The sequence below is a fragment of the Anomaloglossus baeobatrachus genome, chromosome 3 (assembly GCF_048569485.1).
Source record: "Anomaloglossus baeobatrachus isolate aAnoBae1 chromosome 3, aAnoBae1.hap1, whole genome shotgun sequence".
NCBI lineage: Eukaryota > Metazoa > Chordata > Amphibia > Anura > Aromobatidae > Anomaloglossus > Anomaloglossus baeobatrachus.
In genome coordinates this window covers 44,662,276-44,677,275 of record NC_134355.1, presented here as the reverse complement: position 1 = coordinate 44,677,275, position 15,000 = coordinate 44,662,276, and the positions used below count along the sequence as shown (strand labels likewise).

General features: G+C 43.4%; 1 protein-coding gene across 2 annotated transcripts in view; it reads right to left on the bottom strand.

The window, feature by feature from the left end:
* The window catches only part of KCNH1 (potassium voltage-gated channel subfamily H member 1), a 421,045-nt gene that overhangs the window by 344,136 nt on the left and 61,909 nt on the right, over positions 1 to 15,000 (bottom strand). For both annotated transcript variants that reach the window (XM_075339163.1, XM_075339164.1), the window contains 3 exons: positions 7,116 to 7,239; positions 5,049 to 5,155; positions 114 to 242 (listed from right to left, as the gene is read on the bottom strand). In XM_075339163.1, coding sequence (XP_075195278.1) covers positions 114 to 242; positions 5,049 to 5,155; positions 7,116 to 7,239 — 360 coding nt within the window. The remainder of the gene's footprint in view (positions 1 to 113; positions 243 to 5,048; positions 5,156 to 7,115; positions 7,240 to 15,000) is intronic.

Sequence of the window (15,000 nt, the reverse complement as noted above, 5' to 3'; positions counted from 1 at the left end):
TGATAGAAAACCAGTCGGACTCATATTTGAAAAAACTTCTTAGGAAATGAGAGTCGGAGCCTTTTTTTCTTGCATGCTCATCTCTGAATACATAATAGACATTATGTACGAACCTTTTGACGAATCATCTTCAATCGGTTGTTTAAAAGCTGTGATGTCACTAAAAGTGCAAAGAAACAAAACTACTTTGTCCTGCTCGTTTCGGATGGGGGCAATCTTCACAAAGAACCACACCGGCGTCCCTGAAATATGAATATATGAGTTAGTGATTGGAATGATAATATGGGGCCACATGTTGTATTGGACATACAGGGTGTATCAATAGTTCCTGCTGAATTACAATTTTTTTTCCTCGCAGTGTTTGCCAAAAGTAAAAAAAAAGTTGGTGTAGGTAACAGGTGAGGCACAGTAAGTAAAATTTTGACAGATTAATTAAAAGGGGGTGTCAACTTTTGGGGACTTTACTTTCTTTTGATACTTTTGGGACAAAAATTATTAGAATTGGGTTTGATTAAAAATTTAGCACTGTTTTGTTTTTGCAGGCGCTTTGTTTCCCTGCACTTTCAATTTTGATGTGGTCTATGGTCATAAATCTGCTGAAAGGTGCTCAGAAGAAGACAGATAAGAGAGTTCACTGATGGATTACCAATTCACTCGATAGACGGTGAAATATAAGGGCTTTGGAAGGCAAAGAGAGCAACGTTTTTAATGAAATCCAATAGCAAAAATGATTTTTAGGTCCAAATAAATGCATTTAAGTAAAAAAAAACAAAACGTGGACAACACTTTTAAGCCTAAATTCATCAATTTCTGATTTTTGAACAGTTCAGAATACACCACATTCATTAATAGCCATTTATCGTCAAAATTAACCTAAATACATCCAGACTGGACCTTTTCGATCACGCCCGGGCAGCGTTATTTTACTATTTTGTGCTACTTGCAAGGAAACATATAGTTCTAAATAGTTTTAGACTTACAGATGGTTATTTCCTTACCTTTCCTAAATAATTCAAGATGAGTAGCAAGATTTAGTGATATTCTACTGGGAAATGTTTATGCTATATGTATCTCTTTGTGGCCACTCAATGGTTGTGATGGGAATTGCCGAGAGTTTTGCCACTGTGTTCTAAAAATGTATTAAATTTGTGTTGTGAGAAACGCAATGGGGAGATAAGGATGGTACTCCTTGGCTGACCCTAAGGGGTACTTTGCACGTTGCGACATCGCTACTGCGATCTCGTCGGGGTCAATTCGAAAGTGAAGCACATCCGGCGCCGGTAATGATGTTGCAACGTGTAAAGCCTAGAAGCACCGATAAACGATCGCAAAAGCGTCGAAAATTGGTGATCTGTGTAGTGTCGGTCATTTCCATAATTTCGCTGCAGCAACAGGTACGATGTTGTTCCTCGTCCCTGCAGCAGCACACATCGCTGTGTATGAAGCCGCAGGAGCGAGGAACATCTCCTTACCTGCGTCCTGCAATGAGGAAGGCAGAAGGTGGGTGGGATGTTTACGTCCCTCTCATCTCCGCCCCTCCTCTTCTATTGGCCGCCTGCCGTGTGACGTCGCTGTGACGCCGCACGACACGCCCCCTTAGGAAGGAGGCGGGTCGCCAGCCAGAGCGACGTCGCAGGGCAGGTAAGTGCATGTGAAGCTGCCGTAGCGATAATGTTCGCTACGGCAGCTATCACAAGAGATCACATCTGCGACGGGGGCAGGGACTATCGCGCTCGGCATTGCTACAATCGGCTAGCGATGTCGCAGCGTGCAAAGTACCCCTAAGACTCGGGTCCCTTTGCTGTCCCATATGCCGACAGTAGACTTAAGGGTAGTCAGGGTCGAGCATCAAACGTGGTCCTGACTCCTGTCATGGCCCTGATGACTATATTCCCACCACCCAGCGAACAGACCGGCATGGAGTTCCCAAGAACCCATCAACAAGGAATGACTAACAGGGGTATAACAGAACTCATACACACCAAAAATTTGCACCAGGGGATAATCAAATCGGGTAAGGGTACAAAGAAAAGCAGGTAGTAGAAACAACTTGCAACAATAGCAGCAGATAGCAGCAGCAGTAACAACACCTCCTCTCTGCTCCCTGGCTAGCTCCTAACTGAATAGAATAACCAGTAACCTCTACAGGAAGCAGAGGAATTAAATACAGCCCGAAAGTGCTCAACTGAATACAGCTGAGCAAGTCTGCTGTGTCACCAAATAATTAATTAACCCTTAAATGCCCAAAGGAAAAAAGTAACATTTAAATGCACATGGTCTCAGATAGTAAATGAGAAAGCTAACTCTGAGCCTGTTCTTGTACACATGACAGAAACTAGAATCCTATGGGAACTCAGGTAAGGTTTTACACACCTGGAGGAGAACATTTTATTTATTTATTTAATTTGCTCAATAATTCAAATACACTCCTTTCAAAACTTCAACTGCAAGACCGAGAACGAAAAGTCATGGAATTATGGAATCACAGGATGATAGATATATAAGTGATCTGCAAATAATGAAAAAATGGGGGGAAAAAACTCTGGATTTTGTTCAGTTATTGGGTCTAATCGCTATTTACCGAAATCCCGGCACTTACAGCCTCGGCTACTATCAATGAGGTCATTAATGGTCATCTGAGGAAGGTTCTGTAGCAATGAAGCACTTAGGAAAATCATCAAGATCCACTGCTGGCAGCTCCTGTGTAATAACCAACCAATGACGTCCCGGATGTGCTCAATGGGACACAAGTCCGGAGACGCTGCAGCCATGGAAGCACACTCAGGCCACACAGAAGAACAAGGAATATGCGGCCTGGTGTTGCTGTGTTGAAAAATGGCTCCTTAGACACTTGAGAGAAATGACCTCCATTGGTTCCACCACCAAATCAATGTAAGACTGAGCTGTTAGTACACCTGGAATGGAGACTAGAAGAGTCCGGCCATCATATGTTATCCAATCCTACACCATAATCCCACAGTGACTGGTGTGATGCTCCCTCATGAAGGCCTCTTCATGACGTTACTTATGAGGTTTTCAGACCATTCTCCAGCTGTCATTGTGTAGCGCCCCTGAGACTCTCAGGGCACTACAGGGAACTGCATCCTCACAGGGATGCAGGACCTACCCCCTGGGACCTGGAACACCAGTGCCAGAAACACCCACAAACCAAAATCCTATTTACTACTCCACACCAGGGGGCACTGCCTAGTCAGACAAGGGGAGGGCCACCTAGAGGGCAGAGCCTGACCAGGGAACTAGACAGCCTGGTGGGAGGGGACTGCAGTCAGTCAGTCTAGAGAGACGAGTGGTGCACAGTGAAGTGTGCAGACGTGCCTGAGAGCTGAGAGAATGGTGACCCGGGGGCACAGGAGTGAGGTTGCCAGAATAGGGGCAAACGAGTACCTCTGGAACAGAGTGAAGTCTCCAGGGATGGTACGAGGGAGCACCACTGGAACCTGGCACGCACGGGGCACATGGCCCTAAGTCAGTCGACAGTTTTGGATGGCCTAGCAATTACCTGCACGGTGAGGATCCTTTACGGGCCTCACTGACCCACAGATCCGTGTGCATCAGCAGTAAAGCAAGGATCGGGGTTTGGACACATACCTCCCCACAGGGTCTACACTGCCAGCCGAATGGACAGACCGCTGTATCACAGCTGGGGGACCCCCAAAGTTCCAGGCTTCGGGGTCCTAACCACACTGAGAGTGGCGGGGACAGAGCAACCGGGTCATCAACTGGCACTGGAAGTACAGGGACCTGAACCAGCCGTCCAAGGGTCCAGAGTGAGTAGAGACTGTTGTTTACAATCCACAGTGTGGCCTCCCTTATTACTACATCATACATCGCCCAGGCTCAGCCCTACCTGCGGAGGGCCTACCACCACAGCTGCCGTTACCACCAGCCCTGGGAGTAACCACTTCAGCAGCGGCGGTTCCACAATATTAACCGCAACCCGCAGGTGGTGTCACACAAATTACTTTATACTCCCCATTAAAAAGCACCCAGGGCACGGGACCGGGCAACGGCCTCCACCAAAGTGACATTCCCCAAGTGCAAACCGCCCAGGACCGAGTACCCCTTTCCCTGGGCGACACAATTGCATCCAAGACAAAAGCGTGTGTCATCGCTCAAATCCAGCCTCCGATTTCCATTTGTCTAAAGATCAGTGATTAGTGTGAAGTATTGGTTGTGTAGGTATATTTGGCGCTCAATTTTGTAGGGAGCCATTAGAGGGGTTCAACAAAGGTGCATGAGGACACTAGTGTACCTCTACGTGCCTCTTATTTCATATTGCAGCAGCATTGGAGGCATGCTTCATGGGACACAAGGAATCATTGCTCTTAGGGAGAAATATTTACACATGGAGACAAGTTACGCTCAGCGCTGTACAGGCTGAATGCAAACAGCTCTGCAGTTTACGTGAGCCTTCACTCCAAGAAAGCCCTCGGGGGGACGTTACACTCTGTCCATTCAAATTATATGTTCTCTGTAATGCGGAAATGGACAAATTTTTCCAACGAGAGAGACGATCTTTATAACCACTCTTCATGCTGGCCAAAAATGAGAACTCCTCCCCCCTTTATTAATAGCAAATTGTGTAATACCGTACATGAAAAAAATGAAAATTAATCAACTAAATGAAAAAAGAACTTAAAAAAAGATCCATTATCAGCATTGATTTTCAAGAATTCCTGCAGTACGAAGAGGCAGCAGATCGTGTGCAGCAGCGGCTGTCTGCAGGAGAGAATACTACGCGGTTATTGCTTCTCCCCCCCTCCGTCGCACAATCGTTATATGAATACAAATAGATTGGAATGAACACGGCTTTCAACCAGAGGAAGATAATGAGCGGAGGTGATTTGGCAATTTACCAATCGCGCAGAACTCATTGTTCTTTAATGATCACTGCAGCACTGAATAAAGCATCCGAAATAAAACAATGCAAGAGTATAATCTGCGGTGTAACAGTACAAAGGAGCACGACAACAAGGCACTTCATCATGAGGGGAAATAGTGCAAAGCAAAAAGAAGGCGCCACTTACTGTTCTTCTTATACATCAGTATCTCAAAGGAGTTCATCTCGTAATTCTCAAACGTCTGTCTGACTTTCTCAATGGTTTCTTTGTCCGTCAACTCCCCATACATAAAACTGAAGAGAAGTAACACATATGATGAAAATCTTCAAAACAGTAACATCAAAATTAGCTTTTATTACAGAACAGCACCACTACTATCCACATGTAGAGTCTGGTACTGTAGATTAGTCTAATTTGAATAGGGATTAGCTGTAATACCCTACCCATAGATAGGGGTTTCCACTGTTCCTGGAAAAAGCAAACGTTTTATAATTTCATACAATGCCATCATTAAAAAGGATTTCCAGAAGAAATAAAATATTTTTATTAACATACATAAATCTTTTGTTGTTTTATTTTTCTGCATTAAGAGTTGATGAAATTATAGGCAACCTTTGACCCATCTAAAACCTCTAGTGATGTTAGCCTTTACAAGTGTTTATTAAATAAGCACTCAAATCAAAGTCTTCATCATCTTAATATGTTGCAATCATCATATTATATAGCACTGTGTTCTTCCAATTGCTCATTTTGACCTTCTACCCAGTTAATTCTTTTCTTTTCCATTAGGTTTACTTAAAGCCCCACTCCTGATTTTTTTTTTATTTTACTACTGGAGTGGGGCTTTAAATCTAAGTCCCCTGAACACTGTCTTATATTGACACTCCTTGGACAGGAGAAACAAGAAGCTTGACCATAAAGGCACTCACTCCACAAGGTATATAAAGGGTTAAAAAACAATTTTATTTGTGTACAAAATATTAAAACCAACAATAACAAACATGATAAAGTGCACAAAATGTGATAAAGCACCAAAGACAACAAGCAATACCCAGTTGGTCTTCCTATACAATTATTTATAATGAATTTTCCATAGGGTTCAAAGGGATTGGATCTATATAAAAATTTGAATATCAAGCCGTTTACTTCAAATCAAAAAGCACTGGAATTCAAACAATACAGTACAGACTTAACCTAATCATCAGAGGATAAAATAGTACACTGATACTAGTACCTATAAGTCCTTGACTGGACCCCAGTTTGAGGCAGCAGAGAAAAAAAAAAAAAAATCCTGACCCAGTAGTCAAAAGATCCAGATCCACTGATCTAAATATACACAATCCCTGTAATGATAAATACTTAGCTTATAATAAGGAAGACCTGGCCCAACGCGTGTCGCTTAGAGCAGTTTCATCAGGGGCACTCCTTTCAAGACAGCATGAGGTAGGGGCCGAGACCCTGATTTCAGCAATGTGTCACTTATTAATGTGTGTGCTGTTATTTACTTACAAAGAAAATGTTATCACTGCCAGGACTGCAGGGCACGTGATCAGTTGTCCGACCACATTCCCTCTTGTGATAAGCAGCTCACTTTCTATAGACATTGTACACAGAGAGCCTGGTGTGAGCGGGGTTAGCTTTCTGAGCTCTGCTAGATTTAGGAACTCTGATTTTGTCACAACTGCTGCACACAGTAAACTAAGTGACACATTGCTGAAATCAGAGTATATATCAGGGTATATTTTCCTACATTACACTGCTGTGAGATGAGGCAGCAAAAACCTGGTGAAAAGTTCCATAAGGTAAGGCAGGGACGGGTCAGGATGCAGTGTACATTAATTGCGCTATAGAAAACAGTCAGGATCAGAGATGTTCCCTCTATTCTAGATCCTCAAATCATTATCTGTTGGGTGTCTAAATCCTCATCTATGTCTAGAACAGGACCCTGGGGTGCAGGTTGGATAGGTGGTTGATCTCTATTTATTTCTATGTGAACTTTGAAAGTTGACAACAAGCATTGGGACAACGTACATGACAACGGTGGGACCAGAATCTATCAAAAATGTTGCTATATCCTATTAATATGCCAGAAATGTCACACATGGGAACACCCTTAAGACTGGAGTTGAAAAAACCTAGCATATGCCATCTGTTCTTTATTATAGGGACAGATGTAAGAACATAGAATGGACATTACTGTCTTAGGGCGCTACAGTTACATTGACATGAAGAGCAGTATAGTTTATTTCTTACCTGCATGTGCTGCTTTTTTGCATAACTTCTGCCCGGTGGTAACCCGACAACTTGCAAAACCCGTCATTGCTGTAGACAATTGGCCAGTCCACAATCTGGGCATTACCCAAGACAAAATTAGTCTCTGTTCCAAAAAGACAATAAAAAAATATTTAACTGGCATGACTATAGGCTGAAGTAAGCATTGCGGAACCTCTTGATCTATCAAGAATTGACGTCACATTGAATACATCACAATATAAACGTATTTACTAATACACAAACACAAGCTTTATATTGTTTTACTCTATTCTATGAATTTTCACTTTTAAGCAACACGACGTTATTAGATAATTCCACATAAAGCCGTAGAGTTAAATTATGAAATTCTGGATTACTGCAACCACCACTAGGGGGAGCTTATGCGTTTACTGTATACTGATTCCAAATGGTGTCAATATAAAAGGCTTTAGAGCTCCCCCTAGTGGTGGTCATAATTTTATCATTTTATTATGAGATTTTAAACTCCAGAAAAAATCTCACAGCTCCGTACGCACCCTACGTTTAGCGCCCCTAGTGTGACTGACCCCACTTTTTCACCTAGCTATGTTCTAAAGATCATGGTGGTCTTAGTAATAATAAGTTATGGCAATATCAAATAAGACAGAGACTCTTAAAGGAGATGTTCCATAAATGGCATACTGTATATCACCTATTCACAGTGATACTGATTAAAGGGGGGCCTCATCTCTCAGACCCCCACAGATCACTAGAATTATTAGATGACTGTAGAGAATAAGAGCCTGAATAGTGCCGCGGTTATGTATGTTCTTGGGGCTGATGAAAACAGATCAACTTAAGAAGGGGCAGGACCTTCAGCAGTGGAGATCCCACAGCAATAACATAGTCATTGCCTATTCTGTGGACAGGTGTTCTTTTTGGGTGAAAAATCCTTAAAGATTTCATTACACAATGATTTCTAAATGTAACAAAAAAATGTCATCCGCTGACAGCAGACAGAACAATGATGAATAATCGAAAGACCAAGTATATTGGAAATGTACACAACTTGAGCCTTAGGCCCGCTATACACGCTGCGATATCGTTACCGATATTGGCTAGCGAGGGAACCCGCCCCCATCGTTTGTGCGTCACGGGCAAATCGCTGCCCGTGGCGCACAAAATCACGCGGACCCGTCACACTGCTTACCTGCCTAGCGACGTCGCTGTGACCAGCGAACCGCCTCCTTTCTAAGGTAGCAGCCGTCCAATAGAAGCGGAGGGGCGGAGATGAGCGGGACGTAACATCCCGCCCAACAACCTTTCTTCCTCATTGCGGGCGGCCGCAGGTAAGGTGATGTTCGTCGTTCCTGTGGTGTCACACGAAGCGATGTGTGCTGCCGCAGGAACGACGAACTGCATCGTAGAAGCAACAACGATAATTGGGAAGAGGGGAGCATGTCACCGATGAGCGATTTTGAACGTTTTTACGACGATTCAAAATCGCTCATAGGTGTCGCACACAAAGTGGCCGGATGTGCGTCACAAATTCCGTGACCCCAACGAGATCGCTTTAGCGATTTGTAGCGTGTAAAGCCACCCTTATTATTGAAAACTGTCTAACAGAAAAAAATGGTCTTTGTTGTCCATAGCAACCAGAATTCAAATTTCAATTTTTTTTTTAAACAGCTGGAACCAGCTGAGCTGTATATGGTTGATATGGGCAACAATTTTTTTTTCCTTTCGTCAGTTTAAATCCTAATTACATAAAACCCAGCTAAGATGTATTTACCTCTGAGACGATCGGACGACCCCTTTACTGTCATAATATTGGGGTGTAATATTGCTCTATAATACTGGACCTCACTGCTCCAGGAGAAATTGTCCATTCAGGAAGATCATTTCACTTGCCATCATGTATTAAAAACGGGTGTCCAGGATTAGGAAAACTTTGCTGCTTTTTTGTAAAAACAGCGTCACACCTGTCCACGGTTGGTACTGCATCACAGCTCTGTCTCTGTAAACTACATAAAATGAATAAACGAGTGTGGTTCTGGTTTTAAAAAAGCAGCCATAGTTGTCAAATTCCAGATATATAGGGCACATATGCAAAACTTTGGTCTACAAGCTGATTTTATTTGGCCCACAAAGCTTGTGCCCATTATTCTGTATGGAGGGCTATGTGGGGCCCATTATTCTGTATGGAGGGCTATGTGGGGCCCATTATTCTGTATGGAGGGCTATGTGGGCCCATTATTCTGTATGGAGGGCTATGTGGGGCCATTATTCTGTATGGAGGGCTATGTGGGGCCCATTATTCTGTATGGAGGGCTATGTGGGCCCATTATTCTGTATGGAGGGCTATGTGGGGCCCATTATTCTGTATGGAGGGCTATGTGGAGCCCATTATTCTGTATGGAGGACTATGTGGGGTCATTATTCTGTATGGAGGGCTATGTGGGGTCCATTATTCTGTATGGAGGGCTAGGTGGGGCCCATTATTCTGTATGGAGGGCTATGTGGGCCCATTATTCTGTATGGAGGGCTATGTGGGGCCCATTATTCTGTATGGAGAGCTATGTGGGGCCTATTATTCTGTATGGAGGAGTATGTGGGGCCTATTATTCTGTATGGAGGACTATGTGGGGCTCATTATTCTGTATGGAGGGCTATGTGGGGCCCATTATTCTGTATGGAGGGCTATGTGGGGCCCATTATTCTGTATGGAGGGCTATGTGGGGCTCATTATTCTGTATGGAGGGCTATGTGGGGCCCATTATTCTGTATGGAGGGCTATGTGGGGACCATTATTCTGTATGGAGGACTATGTGGAGCCATTATTCTGTATGGAGGGCTATGTGGAGCACATTATTCTGTATGGAGGACTATGTGGAGCCCATTATTCTGTATGTAGGGCTATGTGGGGCACATTATTCTGTATGGAGGGCTATGTGGAGCCATTATTCTGTATGGAGGGCTATGTGGAGCACATTATTCTGTATGGAGGACTATGTGGAGCACATTATTCTGTATGGAGGACTATGTGGGGCACATTATTCTGTATGGAGGAGTATGTGGGGCCCATTATTCTGTATGGAGGACTATGTGGAGCCCATTATTCTGTATGTAGGGCTATGTGGAGCACATTATTCTGTATGGAGGGCTATGTGGAGCACATTATTATGTATGGAGGGCTATGTGGGGCCCATTATTCTGTATGGAGGGCTATGTGGGGCCCATTATTCTGTATGGAGGGCTATGTAGGGCCCATTATTCTGTATGGAGGGCTATGTGGAGCCCATTATTCTGTATGTAGGGCTATGTGGAGCACATTATTCTGTATGGAGGGCTATGTGGAGCACATTATTATGTATGGAGGGCTATGTGGGGCCCATTATTCTGTATGGAGGAGTATGTGGGGCCTATTATTCTGTATGGAGGACTATGTGGGGCCCATTATTCTGTATGGAGGACTAGGAGGGACCCATTATTCTGTATGGAGGACTATGTGGGGTCCATTATTCTGTATGGAGGAGTATGTGGGGCCTATTATTCTGTATGGAGGGGTATGTGGGGCCCATTATTCTGTATGGAGGGCTATGTGGGGCACATTATTCTGTATGGAGGGGTATGTGGGCCCCATTATTCTGTATGGAGGGCTATGTGGGGCACATTATTCTGTATGGAGGAGTATGTGGGGCCCATTATTCTGTATGGAGGAGTATGTGGGGCCCATTATTCTGTATGGAGGGCTATGTGTGGCCCATTATTCTGTATGGAGGGCTATGTGGGGCCCATTATTCTGTATGGAGGGTTATGTGGGGCCCATTATTCTGTATGGAGGGCTATGTGGGCCCATTATTCTGTATGGAGGGCTATGTGGGGCCATTATTCTGCATGGAGGGCTATGTGGGCCCATTATTCTGTATGGAGGACTATGAGGGACCCATTATTCTATATGGAGGGCTATGTGGGGCCCATTATTCTGTATGGAGGGCTATGTGGGGCACATTATTCTGTATGTAAGGCTATGTGAGGCCCATTATTCTGCATAAAGGACTATATGGGGCCCATTATTCTGCATAAAGGACTATATGCGGCCCATTATTCTGTATGGAGGGCTATGTGAGGCCCATTATTCTGTATGGAAGGCTATGTGAGGCCCATTATTCTGCATAAAAGAACTATATGGGGCCCATTATTCAGTATGGAGGGGTATGTGAGGCCCATTATTCTGTATGGAAGGCTATGTGGGGCCCATTAATCTGCATAAAGGACTATATGGGGCCCATTATTCTGTATGGAGAGCTATGTGAGGCCCATTATTCTGTATGGAAGGCTATGTGGGGCCCATTATTCTGTATGGAGAGCTATGTGGGGACCATTATTCCGCATAAAGGACTATATGGGGCTCATTATTCTGTATGGAGGGCTATATGGGGCCCATTATTCTGTATGGAGAGCTATGTGAGGCCCATTATTCTGTATGGAAGGCTATGTGGGGCCCATTATTCTGTATGGAGAGCTATGTGGGGACCATTATTCCGCATAAAGGACTATATGGGGCTCATTATTCTGTATGGAGGACTATGTGAGGCCCATTATTCTGTATAGACAACTACTTGGGGACCATTAATCTGGAGGATCATTTGGGTCCATAGTTCTGTATGGTTGGCTATGTGGAGCCATTATTCTGCATGGAAGACTATGTGTGGTCTATTCATCTCTATGGAAAACTATGTGGGGCCCATTATTCTGTATGGAGAACTATGTGGGGTCCATGACTAGGTTGGCCCACGACTTTGTCTAAATTTTTAACTTTGGCCCTCTGTGTATTTGAGTTTGAAATCTCTGCTTTAGGACATGTGTACACGGTGTTTATTTGGAGTCTTTGGAGCAGCAACTGAGGGGAAACTAGCCATCTCAAAAACACAAAACTCCTAAAAAATCCTTGGAGTTTCTGCTCAATTAATAAACAATATGATCCTATAAGTGCTCATTAATAGATCCATGGTATTACAAGAAAAGAGTTATTACTTGTACTGAGTGTCCCTAATCTTCACCCTTACCGACTGTTTGCATCTCGTCAGAGTCCCCTTTACTTTATCTTACAAAGTTCTTCGTGTTCCTCTATATGATCAATTAAAAGGTCTCATACTCCAGAAATTGGCTCCAGCCCAGGCCAGAGATACGGATCAGTTTTACTTTAATGGATGGGAATCTTTTATGCAGAAGTCAGATCAGACCTGGCTCTTGGTAAAATAAACCCAAAGCTGCTTAAGGGATTAAGGTGCTACAGCATTACATCACAATAACTCTGCAGGGGGATTACATGGGGGGAACACTACAGACCAGAGGAGCAAAATAGCTTTAAAGTGTGACAGCACCTCATAAACAGGTTTAATCTACTTGTGGATGGTAATCCCGAAAACCTTGCTGAAATGATCGTCTTAAGAAATAGAAAAGTAATCACTCAACGTGAAATGATAGGGGCTTAATAGGGACTATGTTCACCTCTGTAATCAACTTTTTTTTTTTTTGCTCCAATGCGATTTAACTTGAAAAAAATGAAGCAACTTTGCCAAAAATATGATTAAAATGATTCTACCATATTATGTATGAAGCTCCAATGGATAGCAATGTGCTTCCATGGAAACAGACTACAAACAAGCTCTGTGTAGTCTGATCTTACAGTCAGAATCTATTCCAGCCTCGTATATCATAACCTACATTTTCAAGTCCTTCGAAACGTAATGAAATGTAACTACTTATTATCCCAATAAAACCTATATCCCTAAAGGTGATTTCCTGTTTTTTAAAGGGATACTGTCACGGATGTGTCTGGACCTTCAGGTGCTGCTGCTGGGACCAGGTGCAGAAGGGCCCGGCGTTCGTCCAGACGTTAATAGACGCTGTCCCTTTAATGGCTTGATTTAGGTTTTTTTTCTGTTTCCCTGCCAGGTTGGAGGAACCTTTACTCCAGCTGGTAATTAAGGGCCTTTATAACGTGGGGCCTCTCACTCCTCCACTGCGGGTTATACTCTTCACGTGGAGAAGTTGCTTGCTCAGGAGTGCATGTGGCTTCAGACTACTGTTGCTGTATATTCTGAAGATTCCCTCTCAAGAAAAGTTGTTGTTTTTCCTTTTTCTCCTTTTGCTGTTTATTTTTGTGTTTGTTTTTCCCTCCGTGGATTGGAGGGTGGTGGTATTTAGTCCTAGGGTCTGGTTAGGAGACAGGGGCACGTTGGCGGGCCACATGTCCTAACCCTTCTAGGTTCCTGTGGTTTGAGGGCAAGAGCAGGGCCTCCCAGTGTCAGGGTCAGCACAGGAGCCCCTGGTTACCCCCCCTCTTTGTGTTTCAGCCTCCCTTATTCCCAGGAGTCCACTTGCTGGATGTCTCTCTCCATACCCAGCGTGACAGATATTCTCATCTTGAATATTTATGGGATAGCCAAAGGACCCCATCTCACGCTGCTAGGAATGGAGTGATGGCCACACATGTGCATCTGTCACTATTCACTCTAAAAAGATTGTGGCATAAACCATATTATTGAGTCTGAATGGGACCTACATTTATCAGGTATTCGTACCATATCCTGTGGACATGCCTTCAATGTCCAAGATGAGAACACTGCTTTAAGAAAAGAACCTTAACGGCATAGAATGTTATCAATTATACAGTTCTGCCAATTGTTTGAAAAGTTAGAGGTGATTTTTCTATACTGTCTATCGCTGAACTCAGTAAAAATATCAAAAAATTCCATCTCGTACAGTTTTTTCACAAGCATTGAGTCCATAGGCTTTCTCTTGTACTATAGGGAGCAAAGACAAAGGGCAGATCAACACATTATTTTACTGCGTATGCGCGGGTGGTCTTGGACCTTTCCCTTCACGTGCGCATTAAAGTAGTTTGCTCTGCCCTCGGAGAAAAGTGTGCGTGCACAAAGCGCATTGGAAGCGTAAAGCTACCACTAGCACCACTACTCACTGCTCTTACAGTAAAGAATCTGTGTCTGTGATTATTATTATTAAACCTTCTTTCCTCTAGACCAGAGTTCCCCTACTCCAGTCCTTGAGAGCCACCAACAGTGCAAGTTTTCAGGATCTCCATAGCATTGAGGTTTTGGAATTAACCCCTGTGCAGGTAATTAAATGATCATCTGTGCAATACTAAGGAAATACTGAAAACATGCACTGTTGGTGGCTCTCGAGGACTGGAATTGTGGATCACTGCTATACACATAGTGGATGACCCCTTGTCCCCGTCTCCAGCCTAGGTATAAAAAGATCATTAGAAAGGTCTCAGTACTGTTGCCTCTTATTTGTACATTGTAATAAGATCGCCCCTAAGCCTTCGTTTTTCTAAATTGCATAACCCCAGGTTTAATAAACTGTCTTGGTATTGCAATCCACCCATTCCTTTAAGAAGCTTTGTCACTCTTCTCTGCACCTGCTTTAGTTCAGCTATGTCAGACATTTATCCACTTTAAACTTGCCATTTCTCAGCCCAAGCTTCCAGCTTACATAAATCCTTTGGTAATATTAAATTATTAAATTATCCTCCTCTGCATCGATTACTTTGCAAAGTTTCATATCATCTGCAAATATTCTTCTTTTTATGTCCCCTACAAGGTCATTAAGAAATATGTTAAAAAAGAAAAGGGCCCAATACTAACTCCTGTGGTACCTCATTGTTAACTGTTATCCAGTCCGAGTGTGTTCCATTAATAACCACCTTTTGTTTCCCATCACTGAATCAGTTCTTAACCTAGTTAGTTACACATATTTTCACCTATTCCCATTACTCTCATTTTATGTACCAACCATGTGTGTGACACCAAATCAAACGCCTTTGAAAAGTCCATATAGACAACATCAACTACATTTCCCTGGTCCAGTCTGGAAC